This window comes from Vulpes lagopus, chromosome 10 (assembly GCF_018345385.1).
Source record: "Vulpes lagopus strain Blue_001 chromosome 10, ASM1834538v1, whole genome shotgun sequence".
Classification (NCBI taxonomy): domain Eukaryota; kingdom Metazoa; phylum Chordata; class Mammalia; order Carnivora; family Canidae; genus Vulpes; species Vulpes lagopus.
Window position 1 is genome coordinate 3,464,258 of NC_054833.1, and position 20,616 is coordinate 3,484,873.

The 20,616-nt window shown below is 44.2% G+C and overlaps 2 protein-coding genes across 9 annotated transcripts in view; one reads left to right on the forward strand and one right to left on the reverse strand.

Moving 5' to 3' along the window:
• KIAA0319 (KIAA0319 ortholog) overlaps window positions 1-1,755 on the forward strand; it is a 98,792-nt gene extending 97,037 nt beyond the window's left edge. For 5 of the 6 annotated variants that reach the window (XM_041772506.1, XM_041772505.1, XM_041772512.1 and 2 more), the window contains exon 20: window positions 468-1,754. In XM_041772506.1, the coding sequence (XP_041628440.1) occupies window positions 468-646 (179 nt within the window). In that variant the 3' untranslated portion in view covers window positions 647-1,754. Of the gene's footprint in view, window positions 1-467 lie in introns of all 6 variants that reach the window. The other variant, XM_041772504.1, reaches the window with a different exon arrangement.
• A 4,665-nt stretch (window positions 1,756-6,420) lies between these two features.
• ALDH5A1 (aldehyde dehydrogenase 5 family member A1) overlaps window positions 6,421-20,616 on the reverse strand; it is a 29,781-nt gene continuing 15,585 nt past the window's right edge. For 2 of the 3 annotated variants that reach the window (XM_041770767.1, XM_041770768.1), the window contains exons 8-11: window positions 15,874-16,043; window positions 12,278-12,336; window positions 10,728-10,925; window positions 6,421-6,629 (exon numbers count right to left, since the gene is read on the reverse strand). In XM_041770767.1, the coding sequence (XP_041626701.1) occupies window positions 6,436-6,629; window positions 10,728-10,925; window positions 12,278-12,336; window positions 15,874-16,043 (621 nt within the window). In that variant the 3' untranslated portion in view covers window positions 6,421-6,435. Of the gene's footprint in view, window positions 6,630-8,529; window positions 10,926-12,277; window positions 12,337-15,873; window positions 16,044-20,616 lie in introns of those variants that run through there. The other variant, XM_041770766.1, reaches the window with a different exon arrangement.

Here is a 20,616-nt window from a genome sequence, read left to right on the forward strand (position 1 = left end):
CTGTCTTTTGTTTTGACCACCAGCAATCACACATTCCTACCCACAATATTTTGATTGAACCAAATAGTAAAATCATAAGAATTTTCATTTAGCGAGTGCTTACTGAGTGCTAAATACTGGGCTGTGGCTTCACGTGTACTGTTTCACTAAATCCTCACCATAAACCCATGAAAGAAATGCTTTGTTACCTCCCAGTTTTTAATGGCTAATGAGAATGAAAGCCCAGAGAGGTTAGGCATCTTGTCCAGCATCACACAGCAAGCTGGTAAGTGTCAAAGCTTGGGCCTCAGATCAGAGGCAACTCCAAAGCTCCTAGTAATGCAAACCAGGACCCCCAACGCTTGCTGTGTTGTGAGTGATGCTTTGAAGAGAGAGCACACGACCGGTACATGGGACCTACAACCAGAATGATAGTGGAGAATGAAAAGGCCATCTCCCCCAAGATGCATCTGTCTGCTTCTCCCTAGGTATCAAACACCGAAGCACAGAGCACAACTCCAGCCTGATGGTGTCTGAGTCTGAGTTTGACAGTGACCAGGACACAATCTTCAGCCGAGAAAGAATGGAAAGAGAGAATCCAAAGGTTTCTATGAATGGCTCCCTCAGAAATGGAGCTTCCTTCAGCTGTTGCTCAAAGGACAGATAATGGAGCAGTTGTAAACCTGAAGGCCACCCATGGGATCGTTTAACCCAGGACTAGTTAATGGGAGTTAAAACACAGAACTGTTGTTACATTATCACATCGATGTCTTTGCACACCGGGTGGATGTGTCCCTGTGTCTAGAAGATCTGTTTTCTCAGGGTGTTGGAGACATGAAACAAAATAGAAACATTGCTCTTAACAGAGATGCTTGTTAAAAGGGATAAAGGTTGGGAAAGATATTAGTTATATACTTAAAAGAGTTTTGTGTTTTGTAGCTGGCTCAGTATATTACCTATATTAAAGACTAACACCTGTTTCTCTCTGCAGACCTTTAGGTAAGTTAAATATTAATTTAAAGAGGGCTGATTTCTCTTAGGAGCTGTGACTGCCTTTGAGGACGACTTTCTGAAGGCTGGTTTCTCTGGTAGGACCCATATAGTCACGTGGCTGTATATTCTAAAGTAGTTCATCTGACATGTGGGTTGTCTTCTGTGTGGCAAGTTTTCTGTGCCGCCCGGGACACCCATACAGAGAAAGGCCCCTCGCTACGTTAATCCCTTGCTATGGCCAACCTCTATTTCTGTGCCCTGTGTGGACAGCAGCTCCTGGAAGTCAGAGAGCTAAATAAAAATTATATTATGAGAACCAGAGGCTATAGAAAGGGAGGGGGGAGATTAATGACCTGTAAGTTGACAGTTGAAGAAAGTATGTTAACATTCTTTGCCTTTTCTTTGTCGTAGGAAAACAAACTACTATGAGCCCTTTCCTAGCCCCAATTTACATTACACGTGATAAAAGTGATTTATTAACTCATGGAACATTTGGTTGAGTATGTACATAGGCCATGCATTTGGATTGCCATAGATCGTGATAATGACTCAGTGACTTTGTATAGATTCCCAAACTCTGAAATGAAGTCCGTCTTAATGAGGATGGTATGCTCATGATAATTGGCCCCTACAGATACTTCCCACAATAACAAATTGACGTAGACATTCATGTTTTAAGTTATGTTTATTTAACCATTTTTTTCTTTTTCTTTTTTTTTTTTTTTTTTTTTAACCATTTTTTTCTACAAAATCTTATTTTAAATATATGGAAAAAAAAAAAAAGGGATCCCTGGGTGGCGCAGTGGTTTAGCGCCTGCCTTTGGCCCAGGGCGCGATCCTGGAGACCCGGGATCGAATCCCACGTCGGGCTCCCGGTGCATGGAGCCTGCTTCTCCCTCTGCCTATGTCTCTGCCTCTCTCTCTCTGTGACTATCAAAAATAAATAAAAATTAAAAAAAAAACAAACAAACAAACAAACAAAAAAAACCATCAAGCATATAGCACTCCAGAGCAGTGAACTGGAGTGAACTATAGCCTGAGAAGGTGGCTGGCTTGTGGTAGTTCTCTATCCACCCATAGTCTTGAGGCTGTGGCCTGGGAGGTCCCCTTGGCATTCTTCAGGAAGATTAGAATAGAGGTGGGGTGCATCACAGAATCAGTGTTATGGCCTCAGGCATGAACATACGTGAAGAGTATCCTGGTGCACAAGTTCCTGTGAAGCTAAGATTGCTTTGCCCTGATTAAGTGGAAAAGCAATAGCATTAAACCACCAGGTTTAAACCCTCAGGACAGGAACAAGTGGGAAAAATAGCTCCTGTGGTGGGTCCTTAAAAAAACAAAAACAAAAACTAAGCTTTCAGATGCTTTTGTTCTCTCTGGTCATATTCATCCTTGTGAGATCATCATGTATTTAATTTTTGTACTTTTTGGGGAATAGCTGAACTAAAAAGTATATAAGACTAATTTTATTTTAAAAAATAATTTCTCTGCTTCTGTCTCTATTTTCTGTATTGCTAGTCAGTTCAATATACTATCTGTGATGTTAGAAGGAAGATGTGATGGTTTTTATACCAATATTTATCTTGATAAACTATATCTAGCATATCTAGCGAACAGAGTTATGTTACTTTGTGTACAAACAGAAATCTTGGCTTCGAGGAATGCAGCCCAAATATGAGGTCAGTAGAGTGCAGTGAGGAAGAAGGGAGCAAACGTTTGTTAAGTGTTTTATGTGTGTAATACATGTGTTCTATATACCCAACTGGTCCATACAGTCAACTTAGAAAAATAGATGTTATTATTCTCATGTTGCTGATAGCCATCTGACATCTCAGAGAGGTTAATTAAGCAATTTGCACAAGGTCAGTAGATCTGGTAACTGAATGCAAAATTTTTAAGCTGTAAAGCCAATGCTTTCCACCCTCCTCCCCTACTACCCAAAGATCTCCCACCCTCAACCATTGGACAGCAAATTCGGGGGGAGGGGCTTTTGGATTGTCTGTTCCTGTGACCCAGAGGAATTCCTTCAGATGGTGGATGGAACACAAAATACAGAGAGGGAAGCCTCTCTCTCCTGTGGGGTCCCACCCTGCGCCACCACCCTGGGTTTCAGAGTGCCACTTCCGCCTGCCCTGGGCTGTGCCTGGCCTTCTCAGCCTCCCTCAACTATTGGTGGACCTCAACCTCATGTGTACCAGGCAGCGGCGGTCCGCCCTCCTCAGTACCCTGCGGTCCCAGGCAGACCAGCTCGGGGTGAACGAGCGCCGTCTCCTTCATGCTGTCCCACAGCATATCCCCGGGCCCATGGAGGGAAGGGGCTCTGGCAGCTCCAATGGAGAAACCAGCCCATGATTCCCTTCCAGTCATTGCAAGAGGATGTGAGCTGGTACTAGGAGGCTGGTCCTGTGTGTGACTGAAGAAAGCAAGACAGCACAGTGCAGGAATCACTACCAGCCTGGAGGCAGGACACTCAAGACCCCTCCTGTAAAGTATTTCCCAGGTCTGACAGGGTCCTCGTTCTAGGACCGCATGTATGAGACATGGCCAGTCTAAATAAAGGTGTCTATTTCTATGATGCCTAGTTGTAACTGGGAGTTTACTTCATTCTTCGCATGAGGCGCTTCCCTTGGGTGAGAGTCCACAAGCTGGCCAGTGACCTGTTTTGTGTGACCCGTTTTGTGTGACCCGTGAGCGAAGGATGGTTTTCATATTTCCAAATGGTTGGGGAAAATCATAAGGCTGTTGTGAGACTTCAGTGGAGTTTGTATTTCAGTGTGCACAAATAAAGCCTTCATGGAACCCATGCACCTCACCTCTGCTGTCTGTGGAGCAGTCTCCGGGGCCTAGGGTGGGGGCAGAAGAGGGAGAAGCAGACCCCCCTGCGGAGCAGGGAGCCTGATGCGAGGCTTGATCCCAGGACCCTGAGATCTTGACCTGGCCCCAAGGCAGACACTTAACCAACTGAGCCACTCAAGTATGCCAACAAATAAACCTTTAAAAACAAACCAAAACTGATCATTCCAACAGGGGCACAGGCAGGGGCTGGCAGTGTTCTGATTCTTTCTCTGGGTGCTGGTCACAGGGCGTGCACAGTTTGTGAAGATTAACTTGTTCACTTAATCACTTAAGTTCTCTTTTTTGTATCATGTTACACTTGAATGAAATTTTTAAAAAAATTTAAATTCAATTTCATTAACATATACTGTATTATTAGTTTTAGGGGTAGAATTTAGTGATTCATCAATTAAATATAACACCCAGTGCTCATCACATCACGTACCTTCCTTAATGCTCCCACTCAATAATAAGAACCTTACCAAGTGACTTTAAAGCCAACTAAGTCTAAAGGGATAGCATGAGGGATTTTCTTGGTGGTGGTGGAACAATTCTGTATCTTGATTCTAGCAATGATTACACAAACCTTCCTACTGGTGGATATAACACACATTCAAACAGAGTCTACAAAAAATTGGGGATACTGGCATAAGGCCTGTATAAACAGTATGTCAGTTGCCTGGTATTAGTTATGTAAAATGGTAACCACTGGGGGACAAAGGGTGGAAGGTACAGAGGAATCTACTCTTTTTGCAACCTCCTGTGAGTTTATAATTATTTCAAAATAAAAAGTTGAAAGATGGGGCACCTGGGTAGCTCAGTGGTTGAATATCTGCCTTTGGCTCAGAGCATGATCCCAGGGTCCTGGGATTGAGTCCCGCATCTTCTCCCTCTGCCTATATCTCTGCCTCTCTCTCTGTGTCTCTCATGAATGAATGAACGAATGAATGAATGAATGAATGAATAAATGAACGAACAAATGAACAAATGAAAGATGTTGAGGGTAAACAGCCAGAATCATGATTAACAGTGAAATGCTAAAAGTTTTTCCATTAAAGTCAGCAGTAACAACAAAAAGCAAAGCCAGCATGTCTCCCCTTTGGAGATGAGTTTAGGGAATGGCCAAATTTCCTATATGTGGCATACTTAGTATTATCACCTCTGTCCTGAAAGTGATGAGCCCAGAGTTGCAGGCCTGAGGTCTTAGCTAGTCTGACATAGCACCTGCAAAAACATTCATGTGCCCTGAATCATCGGGACAGGATTGTCTGTGGTCTACACTGTGGTTAGTCCTTCCTAGTTAGTTGAAAACATGGATGGATGATACAAAAATCTTCAGACTGCCAATTTCCAAACCCATGTCCGACTCATTTATAAAGAGCACATGCAAATCGAATGTGCAGGTAGGCTTTCAATGCTCTTAGATGAAGCAGGGCCTGCTAATTTTCAGGAGAAGTTTCCCAGACTTCATAAATGAAAACCACCCTAATTTGCTTTTTAATTTGTTGCAGGCTAAATCAGGAAGAAAGCAGCTGTAGCAGAACGTGTACTGATAGAAAAATGTAAGAAATAGTAGGAAGATAAAAGTAATACTTGCTTTTAAGCAGAGGCCTAGGCCAAGCATGGAAAGAACCTCCAAATCAAGAGGTAAGTAGATAGTTCCTCCTGGAAATAAAGTAATTTTAAAAATCAAAAGCAGGTTCAGTGGAATAGTAGGCATTAGTCTACACAAAGCATGGCCTTTCTGGGTTATCTGATTCCACATTCATTGCCCTTGAGGCATCTGCTTACTTTGTGCCATTGTAGAGAAGAGCAGTGGGAAGTGCAAATTCTGTCCTGTCCTGGAGTATCACTGACTTCCCTCCCATGTATGGAAGAACCCAGTGTGTTTCCATTTGCACATTCATTTCAAGGCTCCTTATCCATAGAAGTTTGTGTGAAGTTCTTTTGGCTTCTTTTAACTGGTTATAATACCCTTACAAGTTTCCTCATTAATGAGTTTAATGAAACACTTCTCATATGTTCATTAAGAAAAAAACCAAAGCAGGTAAAAACAAATACATGAACTCAATGGAATAACAAAGGGAGGCATATATCCAGTGGCACTGCTCTTTTAATGAAAAACTTACTTTTCTTCAATGCCAGATTAAATGAATCCACATGAAATTTATTTTTTTTAAGATTTATTTGAGAGAGACCACAGCAGGGGGAGAGGAAGAAGAGAGACATGCCCCCACCCCCACTGAACAAGGAGTCTGATGTGGGCCTCAGTCCTAGGACCCCAGGATCACAACTTGAGCTGAAAGCAGACACTTAACCTACTGAACCACCCAGGTGCCCCAAGGCCACGTGAAATTTCTTAAAATATAAATGAGCACTGGGTAAGAATATAAGATACACTGTTAAAATAACTAACAGTGATTATATCTGAAGAGCAGGATTTCAGAGAATTTCTTCCTCATACATCTCTATCAGAAAAACCCAAACTTCGGAAAAAAGTATATAATGGATAACAAACAGTGGAGTGAATAGAAGATACTGGCAAATTTGAGAAAGCTGGAATATACTCCTTTCTCATGCAGCTACATTTATAAACAACAAAAATGTTCAGTTTAGTTCAGCAAACATTTAATGAACACAAACCATGGGACAGATATTCCTGCAGATGCTAGTGTACAGGGCAGCCCCGGTGGCGCAGCGGTTTAGCGCCACCTGCAGCCCAGGGCGTGATCCTGGAGACCCTGGATCGAGTCCCACGTCGGGCTCTTTGTATGATGCCTGCTTCTCCCTCTGCCTGTGTCTCTGCCTCTCTCTCTGTGTGTCTATCATGAATAAATAAATAAAATCTTTAAAAAAAAAAGAAGATGCTAGTGTACACAGTTTCACATGCAAGCTTCTGGCCCACAGCATGCACTGACTAGCAGCTCTCTGTGGAGGGAGCAGTATTTACACCTGTAGGAGAGGAAAAATAATTTTCCTTCTACCCTCCTGAGTTCTTGGCTGAGACCTCTGTAATCAAAATTAGAGGAAAAAGAGAAAAGCAGAAGTTTAGTAACATGTATGCCTCACATATATATGGGAGAGACCCAGGGAAGAATGAGGAACTCCAAGAGGTGGCTTAAAACTCTGGCTTCTGTAACATCCTCAATAAAAGAACAATACATTTGCTGAGAAATGACAGGAGGAAAGCCATTGTAGATTTTCAAGGGTAGAGATAAAGGTCAGTTGGTAAAGTTTGTTGGATAGATTCCTTTGGTGCCCTCTTCAGACGCTAGGCCCTCTTCAGGATCTAGAGTGGTCTCTGGGAATCAACCTTTGTCCTTCCTATTGCATGGGTGGGAGCACCTTTGTAAACTTGGGTCCTGCTTTTAAGAAAATAGGGGGCATTTCTGCCATCCGCTTCTTCTAGGCATCTTCACAATAATCCTTACACCAGAGCAGCATATTTTGGGATGGCATATTCTGCTACTCTTCATACCTATCTGAATGGGTCTAATAATGTCCAATATAAACTCAAGTGATAAATCAGAAGGGAGAAAAGCAGAACCAGAAACCTTAACACAGAAACAGGAAATTCTGTTAATGCAACATTTATTAATTACACATACATACACACACACACACAACTCTGCTGACAAGACACTGATCCATGTACACAATTATCAAAAACTGGAAAAATGAGTTACGTGCACGTTTAAAAAGCAAAACGTTTCCATACTTCCTACTACATGTATTTCCAAGTTTTATCCTAAAAAAATATAGCACACACACAAAAATCAAAGCATAAATATTCAAGTAAAATGCTGTCTAACATAGCTGCACATGAATAATTAAAACCCTGGGCTCAGCCTTCAGGAAAGCAGGCATGCGGCACAATCTAAAGTTAACAGTATAACAGTAAAATAAGATTTATTTGCATTGTGCTTCTGATATTTATTTTCACTGACTCTTTCCATTAGAATAAAGGAAAAAAGAAACAACGCTTGATGTAAAATCATGTTTGCAAGCCACTCAAAGGGATAAATGCAACAGATACAGATAAGCTGTTTCAATGGGAATCCTTGCCTAGCTGGGGAAAGTAAATTGAGATGTTTTCTCTAGGTCAAGACTCCTGTTATCTGGGTAATTTCATCTGAGTTATGTGATTATTGCTGGCAAGTTCTTGGGGAGAACTTTTTGGAGCCATGCCCAGAAAATTACTTTTTATGTAGGTGTTCAAAGAAATAAAATAATGCCTGATAAATACAGGAAGATCAGTGTCTCCCTCAGCATCAGTGTGTCCAGATTAGGAGTTGGCAAACCTTTTCTGTAAGCATTCAGTCAATATTACAGGCTTTGCAGGCCACACTGTGGGTCTGTGTTGCTGTACTCAGCTCTGCCAAGAAAGCAGCCATGGATCCAATGTTAAATGAACGGGCATGGCTGTATTTCAGTAAAGTTTTATTGGTACGAATCTGAAATCTGAATTTCATATAATTTTATGAATATGAAATATTACCCTTTGATTCCCCTGCCCCCCGGTGCAAAATCATTTGGAAATGCAAAACCATTCTTAGCTCTAGGTTGTAGAGAAACAGTGGTGGGCCAGATTTGGCTTGTGAGCAAACCCCTGGCAAACATCACCACACAGGATTACCTTATTGAAAACCCCCCAAAATGTTCGATTAGAGACACTTTTCTTTCTTCCCACAACCCAAAACAATGTTACTAAACAGTAACTTATTTCCTTCTCAAATTATTTTAATCATAAAATTAATCAAAGACATTGCAATGTGTCTCTGGACCTCAATTTATGTTGGATGAGCCAAATATACAAGAAAACTTAAATCTGCCACCCCACCAAGGAATCCATTGCCTTACAAAGTTGCACACGTACTTAAATGCATTCTCCTGGCACCTCCAAGCATCAGTGTTCCAGACTTCTAACAAACAATGTTATAGCATCTTTATTGATAAAACAGATGGCTATATCCAAATCTTAAGAATTAGAATGTTATATAAAACCACCTAAAATATAAAAACAAAAAAGAAATAATCTGTCGATGTGCTGCATATGTGATTCCCAATAGGCCCTGGGGGAAGGATGTCACCAGGAGGCAGAGTTCAGCTCATTTCTTCTGTGAGTATTGGGGATATGGCTGGTACAATGTAGGCTAAATAGAAGGTAGCTTCAGGACCGGCAGGAAGTTCCTCTGTGCCTATGGGTATTCCAGACTGTTACTGACTTAACCATGGCTCCCCCAGGATGCAGGGAGGAACTCAGAGTACCAAGGAGCAGGGGGACAGGAGGAATTGCCCCCACCAGCACGCCTATCCCTCAGGTTCTTCTACTACCCACAATATTCATGGGATGTCAGTGGACTCCACACACAGAGTGGGAAAGAAAAGAGCTTATCTCTGCTTATTCAGCCAGGAACAGCCTTGATTCCTTTCCCTCTAAATGAGTATGGGTGGGAGACATGTCCAGAAAAGCCTAGAACTTTCTGAATCAGAGTTCTTCTTTCAGAGTGATAGGGAACACTGGTCATTTTTGTTTCAAATAATGAACCGTAAAAACTCTTATTGGATAAAGGGTGCCTGGAATTCAAGGTCTCATGCCTCTTCCATTAGGTGAACTGGCAATGATCAGATATTTATTTTCCTCTTGGGGTCACTGTGGTGAGACTGCTTTTGTTCTTTTGGAGCTGAAGGAGCAGCACCCCATGAGGACAGGAAGAGCAGGCTGCAAGTGACAACTGCTTAGTCTCAGGTAGGAGCGCAGGTGGGCACTAGCCTTCTTCACCTTGGCAGAGCCACACCTGGATGCCCAAGGTGGGGGGCTATGCTGCTACTAACATTAATGGCTCCTGTACTTACACTGAATTTTCTTTCTTTCTTTTTTTTTTTTTTGGCAAATATTTCACTGTCAGGCTCACAATATCCCATCAAGCTAGGTAAGGCATATACAGAATCTCCATTCCACACGAGTAACAGGGATGCTGAATGGCATGTCTACAGGGACAAAGCTATTATCGGGTAAAGACACTGCTGGGCCATGACTTTCTGTGAGCACCTTCCCATCTACCAGCTGAGAAAGGTAAGGTCTTTGCTTTATGCTTAACCTCATTTCCTAAAGATGAATGGAAAGGAGGATGGAAATAAAAACAAAATCTTTAAGTAGTAATTTTAGGATGATGAATACTTCAGCTTAAAAAATGATACAGGGGTGCCTGGCTGGCTCAGTCAGTACAGCATGTGACTCTTGATCTTAGGATCATGAGTTCAAGCCCCATGTTGCATATAGAGTTTACTAAAAAATAAACTTAAAAAAAAGAAGGTCCAGAAAAAGGGAGAGGTGCCTTTTCATCCCTCACAGAGACACAGACAATTCTGTGCTATTTTGGAGGTCTTAAAAATGATTAACTCAGCCTCTGTGGCAACACCTCTGAAGCCACAGTAGGTGTCTGTAGTGTGGAGCTGGAAGATTGCCGCAGATGGTGTGCCTACCCTGGCCAGCCTCTCTGTTGTGCTCAGGGCTCCCCTGCAGCCCTCTGGTCCCAGCTCAGAGCCACAGGGGAGATGGCTGTGCTGCTACCCAGGCAGTGATCGAGCCTTTGTGACAGGCCCCCAGAGCCACCCTCATGCTGCAGCTTGCTCTGAGGCAGATGGGGCTGTGGCGGAGTCCCAGGGCTTTGCTCTATAAACACAGTGCTGGTTCTTGGGGAAGCTGCTGCCACAGGAACGTGGCCTCTATTGGTCCCTAGTTAGGTAAGGGGAGGGGTGGGATTCACCTCTACTTAAGATTATGAGCATTGGAGAAGTTTTTAAAATTCCTAATTCCAGTAATCTAGAAGTTCATTTAAAATAATGGAGGGCATGTCCCCATCTATGTAGGTAAGCTTCCTTTTTTATTTTTTAAAGAACTAATCAATCCTACAAACCTCCAAAACACACATATTTGAGTTCCAGGTACTCATCAATGCCATACTTGGACCCCTCTCGCCCAAGGCCAGATTGCTTCACGCCTCCAAAAGGGCACTCCACAGAGGAGATCAATCCTTCGTTAACGCCAACCATGCCAACTTCCAGCTGTTCTGCTACTCTCCAGATCTGTGCTGGGTCTTGAGAGTAAAAATAACCTGTCATGGAGATAAGGAACATTCAGAGCATGTGGAACAGTCGTTAAAGACATCATGTCTAAAGCTGAGGATGCCACTGGCAACTGTGTCTCATCTGGGGCCTGGGATCCTCCCTGCTCCCACAGGGGGCCCCAAGCTGGTCCTGTCCATGTCTCGGTCTCAGAACCATGGGCTGTAATCGTTCTGCTTCTGATCCACCCTCAGGAGGGCTCGCTTCACCTCCTACCAGGATGCAACGGTACCCTCCCCAGCTCCTGCCACCTGCTGCCCAGCCTCTCCTGCACAGCTCTGTGAGATTATTGTCACAGTGTTTGCCCCACCTTCTGCTAACTATAAGGTTAACCTCTTTGTGACTACTTGGACCCTCCCCAGTGTGGCCTTGGCCAACATTTTCAGTGTTACCTTCCATCATGCCACTCACCAGCCATCCTCTCCAAACTCTGCAACCAAATTGTCCTCATCCTTCCTTCCTTCCCTCTTAACTTCCTTGGTCCCCTCTGCCCAGAATTTCCCTCCTCCCATCTCTGCAGAAGCAGAACACTGCTCATCACCGATGGCAGCCCACAACGCAGTGCCAGGTGTAGTTCTCTCTGCTCTCATCCCGTCACCAGGGAAGAAAGGCACACTGAGTGAGTGTCCCTGAGGCTCTCCTGCACACATCTCACCCAAGCCTTATGATAACTCTATGTAGGGAGCGTGGGGGAAGGGCCTACACAGTGTGCATGTCCTTCTTCTTGGTATAAATACTTCCCTTATGCCTGAAGTGGCAGCTCCTGCAGAGCTGTAGCTAGCTGTATGTCTATGTCTCTTTCTCAGTGCTTCCCCCACGGTGGAGGCTAAACATCGATTTGTTGAGTGCATTTATGTGCGTACAATGATGTCAGGATAACAGGGTACCCGTTGTGACCACCCTGACCATCTCTAAACTAAAAGGATGGTGGCTACTCAGGCCGTCTACATGCATGCTCGTTGCCTCTTTCGCAGTCCCTGGTGCTCTGCCGCTGCCTTGGGTCTGGTTCAGGCTGCCAGGAGCCAGGTGGTCAAATGGAAGACAAGACTTGGAATTTCTAGGCAAGCCTGTGGGGACATGGGACTTGTGTGGCATGTAATTCTCCACCCACAACCTGTGCCACCTCATCTCTCCTGGTCCCCTCGCTCTCACCAGAGAACTGCCAAATACAAGAGTCCCAGGCAGAGGACCACGAACTTGCACAAACCGACTTGTGCCCCAGGAAGCAGCAAACATATACTCCAATGGCATTTCCTTCTCAAAACCCAGGGTGATGTTTAAAAGGCAAGCCCCAGCAGCAGCTCGAGAAATGGTTCGGACCACACCCAGCAGGAAGACCTACCTGCTAGCCCCACGTCAGCTGCGTTAGCGATTGCCACAGCCTCCTCCTCTGTGTCAAATCTGCCAAAGTGAAATGCATTGTCAGCAAACTCTGTAGGGGAGAGTAAAGAAAACTGGCTTGTTTTTCTCCTGTTTTCCCAAATAATGGCAAAGGGTAAATCGCAGTTTTGCAGAGACCCCAGGGCAAGTATAGAAGAAAACAGCCCCACTGCTCCGCACGTGCTGGCTCCTCTCTTCCAAGAGCACAAGAGCAAGCAGGCCGACAGTAGGGAACCACAGCACATCTAGGATATCAAACCAAACGCCTTCAAAAAGGATTACTGCTCTTGCTACCTACTGAGACTATATAACAATCAGCAACCACCTTAGAAGCAAGCGTCATGTGGCAGAAAGGCATCGGAGGAAGCCAGAGCCCGAGTCCTGAGTATGTGGCCCTGGGGGCCAGCTCCTACCTGCAATGAAGAGTGCTTGTACCAAAGCCTTGTGCAGTCCCTTTCAGCTTTATCATTTTACTTCTGGAACAAGATCTGAGAAGCATTTTTTCTGGGGCAGACAGCTCTAAGCACCCCAATTCTTTTTTAAAAAAATATTTATTTATTTATTTATTCATGATAGAGAGAGAGAGAGAGAGAGAGAGAGAGAGGGAGAGACACAGGCAGAGGGAGAAGCAGGTTCCACACTGGGAGCCCGACGCGGGACTCAATCCCGGGACTCCAAGACTGAGCCCTGGGCCAAAGGCAGGCACTAAACCGCCGGGCCACCCAGGGATCCCCTAAGCACCCCAATTCTTAAATTCAGATATCTGCTGGCAATGAGGGGATCCCTGGGTGGCTCGGCGGTTTAGCGCCTACCTTTGGCCCAGGGCATGATCCTGAAGACCCGGGATCGAGTCCTCCGTCGGGCTCCCAGCATAGAGCCTGCCTTTCCCTCTGCCTGTGTCTCTGCCTCTCTCTTTCTCTATGTCTATGATGAATAAATAAAATCTTAAAAAAAAAAAAAAAAAGCATGGCCTCAATAAAGAAGTACTCATGTTTAAAAAAAAAAAAAAGATATCTGCTGGCAATGAGTGCCAGCCATCTCTCTGAAGGCACTGTGCAGAGCCAGGGGTTGCCTTGGGTCCTGTCTACACAAGAGGAAGAGTGGGAGAGAAGAGGGCTCTGGGGAGAGATCAAGATAAAGGAGGGGGACCCCAGGAGAATCACTTCTCCGACGATGAGCACCTATGTCTCCTAGGCTTGTCAACTTGTAGACAGACAGCAAGCCATTCTGCCTGCTGGAGAACAGAATAATAGGGCTGATGGTCCCACTTCCCACTGAGAAGCACAGTAATCTGTGGCATCAGTGAGGATCCACACCTTCCGGTGTGTACCAACAACGGAACTGTGCTCCTACCACTCTGTGCCCAGAGGAGGGGTGTGGGAAGACCAGGGCCCACTAGTAACAACTTGTCCCCCTCTCTGATCTAATTCTTTAATTATGTAACAACAACCATAATGATATCAGGCAATGTGCTAAGTGCTTTATGCACATTATGTAATTGAAACTGTGTAACTACTCTGCAAAGCAGGTACTAGTTCAGTTCCTTTTCCATGCAAGGACCGTTGGGCTCAGACAAGTTAATTCACCCAAAGGGTACACAGGTATGAAGCAGCAAAGCCTGAATCTACTGTACACCCAGTTCAACTCCAAAGCCTGCACTCCTAACCACTGCATCCTTTAGGCTCCCTGAAAATGTCAAGTTCACATTCTAGGAAAAAAAAAATTTATTAAGACCAAGAAGACAAAAGTTCTTCAAGTGGTCCATTTTCTCCAGTGGTGGATTAATATGTAAATCTCACTAGCAAGATAGTAACAAAGCCAAGAAAATAAATGATAAGAGAGACATAAGTGGTGCAAATAGCACCAGGGGCCAGCTCTTCTTGGGAACCTGATGCTGGAGATGCTGGAGCAGAGACAAAGAATCCTAGCTCAAAAACCCTCAATCAGCAACTAGCACCAAAAACACAAGACACTTCCGGAGGCCAAGAGGGTAGTGGGATCCTGACAAGTGGGAGAGAGCTAGGACCCCCTCCTCCCACCTTGGAGGAGTGGGAAGGGCCAGAGCACCACGGAGCCTGCAGAGTGGAGGGTGAGGGAGGGACTGCATCTCCCGCACTGTGCCTGCAAATTCAGGTGCTATTGCCTACAGACCTGGGTCCCTGGACTGATGCTACGATGCTATAGGCAGAAAAGCAGCAGAGCCAGCTCAGAGTGGTGGGGCCCCACCAGAGCTTGAGCCTACCTGGCTTGGTGTGTAGACAATAGCATGAACAAGAGGCTTCTTCCCTTGAAGAAGAAGCTCTTCCCACTCTCATTACTCCAGCGGTAACCACAAAATACACCAGGAAGCAAAAAATACCTGGGGCATGGGCAGAAGTGTTGAGACTGGGTTTTCATACTAGAAGCTTCCTTTCCTACGGGTCCAATGTATCAGAATCAGCGCAGACTAAGGCCTAAGCTTTTTACCACAACTCCAAGGCAGATACTACCAGTCAAAGCTGCTAAGAGTTCAAGGAGCTATAGACAAATTCACAGAGAAAAGGGCAAGACATCTGAAGAGCTCTGAGAAGGAAAAGGATGACAAACCGAATGATCTACACAAGAGAAGGCAGAAACACTGGAATAGAATATGTAAGAAATGGATAAGCACCCATAGCAGGGGTATAAGGTGGAATAATGAGGTGAGAATGTCTCACGGGGAAGAACGAGCTAGAGGAATCAAGGGTGATAGAGTAACTGTGGTGGATGGGTTGGGTAGCAGAGGGCACGTATCTGAAGAACAGATGACTCAGCTGGCAGGTGGAGGAGACAGAGTCTCAGGAGGCATTGGGAATGGATGAAAAGGTGCGATGAACAGATAAGCATGAAGAGAAGTGGGGGGTGATGCAGACATGTCACTTTCACAGACTTCCTAGAAGGCCACTAAAGAATGATGGACGAGATAGACAACTTGGATATGAAAAGAAGACATCAAGACTGCAGCATGGAGAGGCTTTTAATGTGCCTCATCAGTAAGACTTAAGAATGTCAAAGACCGTGAGAAATCTTAACAGCCTCCAAGAGAAAAAATAGATCCCTTTCAAAGGAACAAGAGCTAGACACTAGCTTTCTTGGGTATGATCCTGGAAATAAGTAGACAATTAATGGTATCTTCGCAGTGTTGAATCTAGAATTTTATCCAGGTAAAATTATTATGGACTTCTCAAAGTGAGATAAAACATCACCTAAGAAAAGAAAGAGTAAATTCATTTCCTACTGATTCTTGAAAGAACTCTTTGAGGATATGTTCCATGGAGAAGAAAATGGAGCTCAGAAGAAAGTAAGAAGGGGAAGGCAAAGGTGAATTTTGTGGTCTAAATAGGCAGTGATAAAAACACACACATATATTTTTTAGAACCATGAATTGGACCTGGCTCTTTGGCAGACACAACACAGCTCTGTCCCTGCAGCCCGGCCTCCCACCCCCAGGGCCTCGAAACAGCATTTGAACTACATTTCTTTCTAGGTGTCCTTCTGCACTCATCTTCTCCCATCTTCCCACCGGCAGGGTGATCTTACTTGATAACTGGTGCAAGAGGCCCAAACGTCTCTTCATGAGAGCAGAGCATATCCCTGGTGACATTGCTAAGCAGAGTGGGCTCAAAGAAATTTTTTCCAAGCTGGTGTCGCTTCCCGCCAGTCACAATGGTGGCCCCTTTGGAAACGGCATCACTCACATGTTTCTCTACCTGCATGAAGAGAAAAAGAGGAGCCTGGGAAAGCTAGCTTGAAGATGCTATAATCTGTTAGAATGTTAAATCTGCAGAAAACTGTGTTTTCTTTCTTTTTCTTAAAAAATAGATTGAGAATGACATGCTCTTGTTCCTTCTAGGTAGAAAGACCAAATATGCAGAGACACCAAAGCAGGAAAAGGGTACGTGGCATGTGCAATGCCACCTTCTCCTCCTCTTAGATTTTCTGCTGTTTGATCTTATGATTTGTTGAAGGATCTAGCATGGCCTGATGTCCTTCTGGGCCTGACACTCTGTGGTTTTCCTGGGATTGTTCTTTGCACTCTTGAGTTAGCTCCAGGTTCTTGGGTGCCATGTTGTCTTCTTGGCTTTCATTCTGTTCTAATACATTCTCAAGTGGTTGTTTCAAGAAAAGGACACTGAAAATGCGTACTTCCAATTTCCCGACAATGCATGTGTGATGTCTTACCTTATGTTGGCTGGTGACAGAATTGTAATCCAAAATCATTTTCCTTCAGAACTCTTGAGTACACGTCTCAATTTCTAGTGTTGTTAATGAAAAGTCAGTTCACCAATAGTTCTCAGTCCTTGGTGGATAGCTTACCCTCTCTCTGGAAGCAATTAAAATCATCTTCTATGTTCCTAACATTCCAGTGTTTTAGTGGAATGTATCTGGGGCTTTTTTCTTTCATTCTACTAGGTGGTAGGTAAAGTCTTTCCATCCGAAGAATCCTTTTCCCCGGCTCTGACTTTCCATGTTACTTACCTGGTAATGCTACTTCTCTCTCAGTTCTTTCAGAGCGACTATTGCTAAAATGAATACCCACTCACCTCCAATTAATCTGATTTATTTTCAAATTTTTCTCGTATTTTTTTATCTTTGTTTTTAGCTTTAAATCATAAGAGATCTCCTCGATTTTGTGTTCCATCTTCAGCTGATTTTTTAAAAAAGATTTGACCATCATGTGTTTAATTTCTAAAACCCTTCTTGTTCTCATTGCCTCATTTTCACAGAGCCTGCTTTCGTTTAGTGGTGCTACTTGCTCAAAACACCTGGAGGATGCTATCGGATTCTCAGAAAATTCCTTTCTGTCCCCAGACTCATCCACTTCTTGAGGGTCGACTGTTCCTCTCATATAAGTGCTGAGCATTTGCCCTAAAGGTGTCATGATTTTTGGTTGTTCACCTTCTTCATTTAGGTGGGTGACATGGGTGGCCTTTGCTGTTTCCAGTCTCTCACCTAAACAACAGCAAGCTCGGGTTTATTCTGATTTGGCAGGCTTCACTTTAGGGACAGCCCCCTTCCCCAAGGGGCAAAGGCAGGGAAGGCCGGCTCCAGTACTCCCACCCTCATTCTTGAAGCTGGAGCCCAACTAGGTAGGCTGTGGTATCTCTTGCCCTGAGCAAATGTCTCTGCTGTCCTGTGTGTACTAGTGGTGCTTATGAGGAGAAATGGTATTGGAACCACCCAGAAAACTATGCAAAATATAACCAGTCAGCACCATGTCTCCCTCACTCCCACTCCTACTCACCCCAGCCACTTCTAGATAGGCCCATCCTATAGAGTGGCACCCACTTCCCCTGCAGGCTTTCCCTGGGCATGCCTGGTCTGTGCTGACTTTTCTGTTCATACCACCAGAAGCTCTTCATAGCCTTTGGTCCACTGGAGCCCTCTCCACTCCCATTCTCAGTGAGATATTCTATGGGATTTCAGGAAAGGTAAATACCGGCTTGGGCACATTCTACCATCCAGACCCACCCTCTTCAAACCCTTGCCCCAACCATGCGCAGAGTCCACCGTCTGCAACAAATCCTCATCAGCCATAATGGCTTACTTCCTAGGACTTATAGCTCTAAAAATAATTATATTTAACATATTTAACAAGGCCCACTTCTTTGCCCCCAAATAAAATATATGCTTTGCCCTTTTCTAGTCATCTTAAATGTCATGTGCAATTTTTCCCCCTAGAACCTACCCTGTGACTGTATGTATACTAGAAGCCAACACATGGATGTTTTCAGGAGGTGCGGTCTACTTACTAAGCTCTCCAAAAAAAGAAATCCTTCACCTGTCCTTGCTTGAAGTGCTAGGAAACAGCGCCCTCTAGAGGGCATTGTTTGCATCGTCACTTTGGCAAGAACAACAGAATCTCTAGGAGGACGGTCTCCTAGGCCAGCAAATTAGCAAGAGCTGGGGCATTTAAAAAAAAAAAAAAAAAAACCAGTGCTGAGAAGACTCACACCCAATCCCCTCAGGTAGGACCCAGGCATCTTTAGTTGTGAAAGGCACAGGGTGCGTTGAGAATCAGCACTCTGGGCTTGAACCACAGCTAGTACAGACCCAAATCATCTCCATTGGCCAATCAAGTCCAAAATCCCCTCAAAAATGCTAGTGGTATCAATGGCCACTTACTTAATTTATTTATTTAACACTTTAGGGCAGCCTGGGTGGCTCAGTGGTTTAGTGCGGCCTTCAGCCCAGGGTGTGCTCCTGGAGACCTGGGATCAAGTCCCGTGACCAGCTCCCTGTAGGGAGCCAGCTTCTCCCTCTGCCTGTGTCTCTGCCTCTCTCTGTGTGTCTGTCACGAATAAATAAATAACGTTTTTTTAAAAAAGATTTTATTATGTATTTGTGAGAGAGGCAGAGACACAGGCAGAGGGAGAAGCTGGCTCCCTGCGGGGAGCTGGACATGGGACTTCATCCCAGGACCCTGGGATCACAACCTGAGCCAAAGGCAGATGCCCAACTGCTAGAGCCACCCAGGCGTCCCCCAATGGCCACTTTAATGCATGTTCTCTATTAGGGCAATCCCAAGGCAATAACTACAGAGTTCTGTCAAACCTTGATGCATCCCTTGGCTCCCACTGGCTGAGGCACAGACATGGGTTCAGATGACATGGCTGCCCACTGAGTCTAGGCAGTGCTAGAGTTCTTGGTCCTCAGGTAGCCAAAGAACAGGCAGGCTGTGCATCCAAGCTGGGTACTGACCTGACCTTAACTTAATTTTGGTTCCTCAGGTGACACCTAGGAGGCTGGCTGTGTCAATTTCTGGCCACCTCTTCTCCCTTCTTTTCCCACACACAGTCCAGCCTCCAATTTCTGTCTGCTTTAAATTATTCTATTAAAATCCTTTCCACTAGTAGAGACTTATCTAAGGAGCACACTGGATGTTCATGTTTTTGTTTTGTTTTTTGCTTTGGATGTTCATACTATAAGAAAGTTCTTTGTAAGCAATTCTAAAAAGGATTTTGGGTTTTCTCCCTTTATTTATTCAACTCCAGTAGAGTTAATATACAGTGTGGCATTAGTTTCAGTTGTACAATATAGCGATTCAACACTTCTGTACATTACTCAGTGCTCATCACAGTAAATGTACTCTTAATCTCCTTCACCTATTTCCCCCATCCCCCCCCACACCTCCTTGCTGGTGACCATCAATGTGTTCTCTAGAGTTAAGAGTCTGATTTGTGTGTGTGTGTGTGTGTGTGTGTGTGTGTGCGCGCGTGTGTGGCTTGTTTATTCCTTAAATTCCACATGAGTGAAATCATATGGTATTTGTCTTTCTCTGGCTGATGTACTTTACATTATACTCTCTAGATCCATCCATGTTGTTGCAAATGGCAAGATTTAATTTTTTTTTTTAGTGGCTGAGTAATATTCCATTGTATATATTCCTTCTTTATTAAAAAGGATTATGTTTTAAAAGAGGAAGCTGTTTTTTTTATTTTTTATTATTTTTATTATTTTTTTAAAGATTTTATTTATTTATTCATGAGAGACACAGAGAGAGGCAGAGACACAGACAGAGGGAGGAGAAGCAGGCTTCCATGCAAGAGCCCGATGTGGGATTCAATCCACCAACTCTGGAGGCAAAGGCAGATGCTAAACTGCTGAGCCACCCAGGCATCCCAGGAAGCTGTTTTAAAACAAGGACAGGGCACCTGAGTGGCTCAGTGGTGAGCATCTGCCTTTGGCTCTGGTCATGATCTCAGGGTTCTGGGATTGAGTCCTGCATCAGGCTCCCTGCAGGGAACTGGCTTCTCCCTCTGCCTATGTCTCTGTCTCTCTCTGTGTCTCTCATGAATAAATAAATAAAATCTTAAAAAAAAACCAAAAAAAACCCACAAAAAAACAAGGACAGAAATCTCACCTATCTAGACTATGACTTTCTGTGAACAAAGAGATCCTTCCTAAAAGCAATCTCCTTTTCCTGCCATCTGTAGATCCTGGGCATGGTTTCTGCTATTCCGAAATCTCCCTATGAGGATGCTTTTGTCAAGGACTCTTCTGAAAGGGTGGTTGGTTTTTTTTGTTGTTGTTGTTGTTGTTTTTTGTCAGTGGAAACCAGCATTTCAGCTGAAACTTACATGACTTCAAAAACAAAAGCAGTCTTCCTTTCCTTTTGAGTATTCAAAAAATTAAAGAACTTTGTCTTTTAAGATCCTAATTCCTGAGGCAGCCAGGGATAGAATTATCACCACTATTAGAGAAAACCTAGGAAGGACAGTAGAAGATCTAAACTGACAGATCTCATGGGCACTCAATGTAATGACAGAGCTGGAAAAGTTT